This window comes from Eurypyga helias, unplaced genomic scaffold (genome assembly GCF_000690775.1).
Source record: "Eurypyga helias isolate BGI_N326 unplaced genomic scaffold, ASM69077v1 Scaffold41095, whole genome shotgun sequence".
NCBI lineage: Eukaryota > Metazoa > Chordata > Aves > Eurypygiformes > Eurypygidae > Eurypyga > Eurypyga helias.
In genome coordinates, this window is record NW_010254254.1 from 1 (window position 1) to 7,058 (window position 7,058).

Here is a 7,058-nt window from a genome sequence, read left to right on the forward strand (position 1 = left end):
ACCACGCAGCCGCTCGCTCACTCCCACCCCCCGTAGTGGGGGGGCGAGAATTGGAAGGGCAAAAGTGAGAATCATAGAATCACAGAATGATTGGGGTTGGAAGTGCCCTTAAAGATCATCCAGTTCCAACCCCCCTGCCATGGGCAGGGACACCTTCCCTAGCCCAGGTTGCTCCAAGCCTCATCCAGCCTGGCCTTGGACACTCCCAGGGATGGGGCATCCACAGCTTCTCTGGGCAACCTGTCCCAATGCCTCACCACCCTCTCTGGGAAAAATTTCTTCCTGATATCTAATCTAAACCTCCCCGTTTTCAATTTGTACCCGTTACCCCTTGTCCTGTCACTACAGGCCCTTGTAAAAAGGCCCCCCCAGCTTCCTTGTAGCCCCTTCAGGTACTGGAAGGCTGCAATAAGGTCTCCCCGGAGCCTCCTCTTCTCCAGGCTGAACAAGCCCAATTCTTGCAGCCTTTCATCATAGCAGAGGTGCTCCAGCCCTCGGAGCATCTTCGTGGCCTCCTCTGGACTCGCTCCAAGTGGTCAATATCCTTCTGATATTGGGGGTTCCGCAGCTGGACGCAGCACTCCAGGTGGGGTCTCACCAGAGCAGAGTACAGAGAACATTCATGGGTTGCGATAACTTCAGAGGAAAAGCCAATCTGCACGCACAAGCAAAGCAAAATGTCATTTATTCACTACAGCACATTTATTCACATCAGCAGGGAGGTTTTTAGCCATCTGCGGGGAAGCAGGGCTTCATGAGTGAAATGGTGGCTTGGGAAGACAAACACCCTATTGCCACATGTCTCCCCTTCCTCCCTCCCTGGCTTTCCTTGCTGAGCATGGCTCCGCGCGGTGCGGAACAGGCCGGTGGTCAGCTCGGTTCAGCGGTCCCGGCTGTCCCCCTGCCAGCGTCTTGTGCCGCCCTACTCCCGGGGTGGGGACGGGAAACAGCCGGCACTGCGCCAGCACTGCTCCAGGGTAGCTGGGACGGCCGCGTGTTTCAAACGCTCTTTTGGTCACCAACCCGAAGCACAGCGTCCTACGAGCTGCTCCAAAGAAAATTAACTCTATCCCAGCTAAAATCAGCACAGGGCAAAAGACAGAACATCGAAATAACAATCTTTCGAAGGTTGAGCAATTTTTATTTTCCCTCATCTGTTTTTTTTCCAAGGACACGAGGTCTGATTGTTCACAGTTGGAGAAATTTGGCTTCGGGGTGTGCGGCAGGTTATAAGGGAGCAGACGGGGGATGTACGGGGGAATGTGTGGTTGGTCGGTTCTAACGGCGCAAACTGTCTGGCAACACTGTCCTCCGACTTGCCCTCTTCCTATTCGGAACAGAAAGGCCCAGCTTATGTTTTTTTAGAGCATTATTATGAACAGTGGGATAATACTGCCCTCGGTTTAACCCTCCCGAGGATGTGGCTCTGACTTGGACGGTGCAGGAGAGGGAGAACGCTGGCGTTTCAAAGAGCCATCCTGAAGAAGACAAGCTGTCGCAAGGTTGGCAACAGGCAGCCTGGCTGAAGATGGGAAATGATTGTTAGTCTTCGGAATTTTAAGTTTTGTTTAAGCACCTGTGGTTTGTGTTACTTTGGTGAAAACCATAAAGCAGAGGATATAGACTAACTTTCTCCTAAATTAATAAATTAAGAAGGCTCTGTGTTGTGGTGGCTTTTTAGTTAGACCCTGGATAAACCAAGGGTTAGGCTGTTCATCGGTTCTGTGCTACTGAATCTAATCCTGTGTGTTGGAGACTGAAAATTTGTAATCACCACTTGTCACGTGCCCCCTATCCTCACCCTAGAGCAGGACAGACGGAGAGTTATCAAAAACTAACCTGGGAGCAGATGTTGCGAAGGTAATGAAATGAGCAGCGTGAAAGGTCTTCAGCTGTCTCAGTGCAAAGGAAAGGAGTCACGAAGGAAGGCCACAACGCTGAGAGCACGCGGGGGGGGAACAGTGGCCTAGGGATGGCTCTAAACCTAGATCAGCACTTCACCTTTCAGTAAGGACAGTGCCAATGGTGGAGGCTTAAGGAAAGATGCTGGGAAAGAAGGTCTGGAAAATGAGTTGTACAGCAAAGGTAACAGCAGCGTTCCAGGTCGAAGGTGATGCTGGCTCGCTGCCATCCCCGATTTCTAACACGCTGCTGCAGAACCTGTAACGGGGGGTTGATAAATGTGTCGGGAACAGGGTGGTACAGGGTGGTGGAAGAAAGCGCAAGCTGTACCTCGGTTTAGGAAGGGAAAAAAAGATGGTTTAAGTATACACAAGTTTGTAAGTGCAACCCTGGTGACATGCCAGGTTGTAGAGTTGGTTTTAGGAGGATGATAGAAGAAATAAGGAGAAATGTGATTAATTTGAGCAACCCAGTCTAGTGAAAGATGTCCCTGCCCACAGCGGGGGGGTGGAACTATGTGATGGTTAAAAGTCTTGTCCAGCCCAAACCATTTGATGGTTCTATGATTCCAACTGGGACAAGGGCCCTTTATTAGGGCCTTGCTGCAGAAGAAAACACGTTGTGTAACTGCGCTTGGCCGAGAGACTGGGTGGGTGTGTCAGTTGTTGGCTGATGACAAGCTCAGATGTGCCTGTGCCATGATGTGGTGCGGCTGCCGAAAATATAATCCCAGCATATGTTAAGTAAGCAAATTCCCAACAATGGTGAGAGCTGTCGTACAGAGGGAGAAGGAACAGGGGTTTCTGGTCTGCTGTGCTAGAGGTTAATTGAAACTGGGCAACTGGTCACGGGAGCGCCGGGCCACGGCAGAGTGTTTCTTAGGAGATGGTGTTACAACAGCCCGTCTTGTGCAATGAGAAAGTAGCAAATATGGAGAGTAGGAAGTGATACGAGTGCGGTCGGAAATGCTACAGAGAGGAAGAAGGGCCTTTCGCTGCTAAGGGGAATACTGAAAAAGAACGAATTGGTGCAAAGTAGCCATCGATCCCGTTAGCTAATTTAGGATTGAAGCAAATCTGCATAATTTGTGTCTACTGCTCTACTTGAATAGCGGTTGGAATTAAAAGACACAAAACCAGAACTAATTATTGTTGTTGTTATTGTTATTATAAAATAAACGCTCGTAAACATGCCGGGAGCGTATTTTTGAAATTAAAATTTGTCAGGTACTCTCTGTAATGACGAAACATAAATGTAATGTTCCTAATTAATCTGAATTTATGTATATTCTGACTATAGAGCTGTGCTGTTGGTTTTAGGGCATCAAAATTCATGAGCCATGTGTTGGGAGAGCCACGGATTTCACTCCTCAAATAATTATGTATTTATTTTTTAGATTCTGTGTGCCTTGAGTGCTGTATTTTGCTCTTTTTCTCTGCCTCTAGAACCCGCTGTGGTTTCAGAGTGTTCTCACAGTTCCTCATCAGAATCTGTGTTTACCTGTTTTAATTTGGATGTTACTGGAAAACGAGTGCCCAAGAAGTACAGAGATACGGTCTCTCCTCCTAGGTCTGGGTATGCGCGTGAAGTGCGGAGACAGCAACCTGCAGGAGTCAGGTACAGAAGGAAACTATCACCGGAGCATCTGGGTTTGATTTGCTTCAACAGCTCCACTCTCCAGTTTGTAATTTAAATGAAGTTCTCGGGAGGCAACCCTGTGCTTTGCTCAAGAGAAGAAGAACTTGTTTTTCTGGTAGGTGTGGCTGCCGTTAGGGCCAGCAGAGCCCAGCCGGCTGCCGCACCAGCATCTGGTTTTCTGTACTGAGCAAATCTTGACATTTATCTTAAAAAACATTTAAGTTTTTATCTGGTTAGAATAAACAATCTGTAGACTGTACCGTAGTGAAAAATAAACGGAGGACCGAGCAGAACTTCACTCAGCTGGCTCCTTTAACAGGTACCTTTTCCTTTCAGATGTTCCCCGGTCAAAACACAGGTGAAAAGATACTTTTTTATTGTTCATTATTTATAGCTGGGAAAAGCAGCAGAAATAACAGGTAATAAATTAATTGTAGTATTTCATGTTGACATGTTCTGGTATTTCGTTAGTAAATACGGTTTATTCTGTAAGACTGAACAATATATTTAAGTCACAAATAGGTAATACCGGGGAAAAGTGTAAACATAGCCTACTTGATGTGGGAAGAAAGCTGAAATGTATCCATGGCCTGGGAATAAGAGTGCTGAAGGAGAACTTTTTTATGAAGGGTTCTGAAGTCAGAGGGAGACTTGCAACATCGGACTTGTTCAGAGTCGTTCTCGGCGGCCGGTCTCCGGCAGAGAGTTGTGCGGCAGCAGGTCAGCTCTGGCCGGTATGGGGGTCTGGGGGCAGCTCTCCGTCCGGGGGACACACGAGTTGGTGCCGCGTGGCGGTGGTGCTGTGCCCAGGGTGATGGCAGCGGGCTCTCTGGCCCTTTCTGCGGTGCCGGGAAAGGCTGCGGCGGCTCGGTGGGGGCGGGGGGGCCTTGCAAGGCCGTGTTGTGGCCATAGTTCTGACTTTGCTTTTTTGGGAAAGAGCAATTGTGGAACTATTGCACGTTTTTTCTGAGGGCAAGGGCGACTATTGTTTGCCTAACCGCAGCGAGATTCAGGATTGTACTGTGTGGGAAATACTGTAAGGAGAAAACCAGTCTCTGGGGAATTTTTCTAGCCGAGCAGTGGAGTTGCCAGTGAATTTAGACACTTCCAAAGTTAGAAAGCTGCAGAGTGTGATATCTGAGTCAAAACTGTGGATTTAGGTTCTTTCTACTTTTTCCATCTTTTATACTTTCTTTGAAAACACTTGTTTTCTGTTCCATCACAAACTAGTATCGAGATAGAGGCTCTCACAATAGGTTTGTACTGTGTGAAATGCGAAAACCAGTATGAAATATTAGGTTTAATTATTATCTTAGAATATGCTGAGTAATGCTTTGGAAAAAGTGCTGTTAGATACTGGGCCTACGCACATGCTCTGGAGAGACTCACTCACAACGTACTTAGCAAGTGGTTTTATTAAGAGTACTGAGAAGTAAGTGAAAGGATAAAAACCACAAGAATCTTCCAGTATCTGTTACGCCTGTGACACCGCTACCTTTTTCAGCTGTAAAAAACATACCTAGGGATCTGGGGCTTTTAGTGGTGTGACTTTTTTCGCAGCAGCTGGCTTCAGGCAGCAACAACACACCTGAGAAACATTTCCTTCGTCTTGTGCAATAGCCTCAGTTCTCTCCATCCCGGCATTTTACCCCACACTTCTTGCTGGCAGTCAGGGATGCTCTCTTCTGCCAGTCCGGCTGTCTCATCCAATGGGAATTTGATTAATCTGGAGCACTCTTCTTGTAAGAAGAGTGGTACAAGCAGGCCTTTGGAGGGGCTTGCTGTCACCTTACTGCCCAGGGATGCCCAAGGATGGATTTGTAGAGGCCCTCCTGCAGCAGGGACTGCTTGGGAGAGCCACAAGCTCCCGGTCAGGCAGCGACGCTGCTGGCGTGAGTGTGTTGGGAGGCACTGGGCATGAAGGTGCTTGGGGATCCCTCCCTGTTCCTGCAGCAGCAGGAGCCCTGACCCCCACTGAGCCGGAAGCAGTGGGTGGGGAGGAGGCCCAGAAGTCACCTTCCCCACGAGCCCTGCCTGGAGCAGTGTGGGGGGAACAACTTTTACACCCTCAGATTTATACCCTGGCCTGCTGTGGGATTGAATGAATTGACCTTCCTCAGTCTGGATTGTCTCATCCATGGTGAACTGCTGGTTTGGAATTCTGTACATTAGAGGTTGTATCTGGACCATCGTGTGCAATCCCCAACTGCCGTGGGTTTTTATGAACGTGATTAATTCTGCAGAAATGTAATTTATGTGTCTGCCGCCAGCTCGTGTGTGGGAAGTGCGGCTGAGGGGCAGCTTACACACACGCCGTGCAGAGGAGAGAAAAAAAGCCTTTTGCTTTTCTTTAATAATTACTGCCTAATTATTTAATTGGATGTTCTTAGATTTGGATAATAGAAAATAATGAATCGTAGCTTCCTGTTGGCCTGTACATAGGCCTCTATCACATTCTGCCATGGAACGCTTCATATACAGAAACCGTTCCACACCTCCGACACTGTGGCACTCAGCGCGTCACGCACGGAATCGTCCATCCCGTTGGAGGTGTGTGCTGTGACCGGTTTTTCAGAGCTGGGCCTCTGGTTAAGTCAGTGCACAGGGACAGAGGTTTGACTCACAATCATTGCTTAAGAATTTCACAGTGTGATCTCACACGACATACTTTCTTTTCTGCAGATGCGGCGGCATAAAGTGCAAGGACAAAGAAATGTGCATCCCCCTTTCGATACGTTCAGAATGTTGTGTGGTGGGAAAAGATCTCGCTTTGCCGCTGCCGTGTGCATTATTACTCTGACTTCAATGGTCACACTCTCGTATCTTAAGTTACAGAGACTTTCTCACCTGCCAAAAATAATTCAAGAAGGTGGCAGATGTGAAGGGAAAATTGCCAACAGCACAATAACACCATTAGAAGACAACCGGACTTTTATTATATCCCCCTACTTTGACGACAGAGAAAGCAAAGTCACCCGTGTGATTGGGATTGTTCACCACGAAGACGTGAAGCAGCTCTACTGCTGGTTCTGCTGCCAGCCCGACGGGCAGGTATACGTATCCAAAGCAAGAATTGACGTTCACTCAGACAGGTTTGGATTCCCGTACGGTGCAACAGACATAGTTTGTTTGGAACCCCAAACCTGCGATCCGACACACGTATCCATCCATCAGTCTCCGCATGGAAATGTCGAGCAGCTGCCCGTGTTTGAAATCAAGAACCGCAAGGCTGAGGGCTTTTCTGTTGACTTCACCGTGTGCATCTCGACCATGTTCGGGAACTACAACAACGTCTTGCAGTTCATCCAGAGCGTGGAGATGTACAAGATTCTTGGGGCGCAGAAAGTGGTGATCTATAAGAACAACTGCAGCCATCTGATGGAGAAAGTCTTGCAGTTTTATGTGGAAGAAGGAACGGTGGAGATCATTCCCTGGCCAATAAACTCACACCTCAGGGTTTCTTCTGAATGGCACTTCATGCAGGATGGAACACACATCGGCTACTATGGACAAATCAC

General features: G+C 48.1%; 1 protein-coding gene across 1 annotated transcript; it reads left to right on the forward strand.

Annotated features, from left to right (window-relative positions):
- Nucleotides 1-6,345: 6,345 nt before the first annotated feature.
- LOC104510615 lies at nucleotides 6,346-7,053 on the forward strand (the record flags this gene model as incomplete). The annotated part of the gene is made up of 1 exon (XM_010152918.1): nucleotides 6,346-7,053. A coding segment is annotated over exon 1 (708 nt), but the record flags the coding sequence as incomplete, so codon positions are not given.
- Between the last annotated feature and the right edge of the window lie 5 nt (nucleotides 7,054-7,058).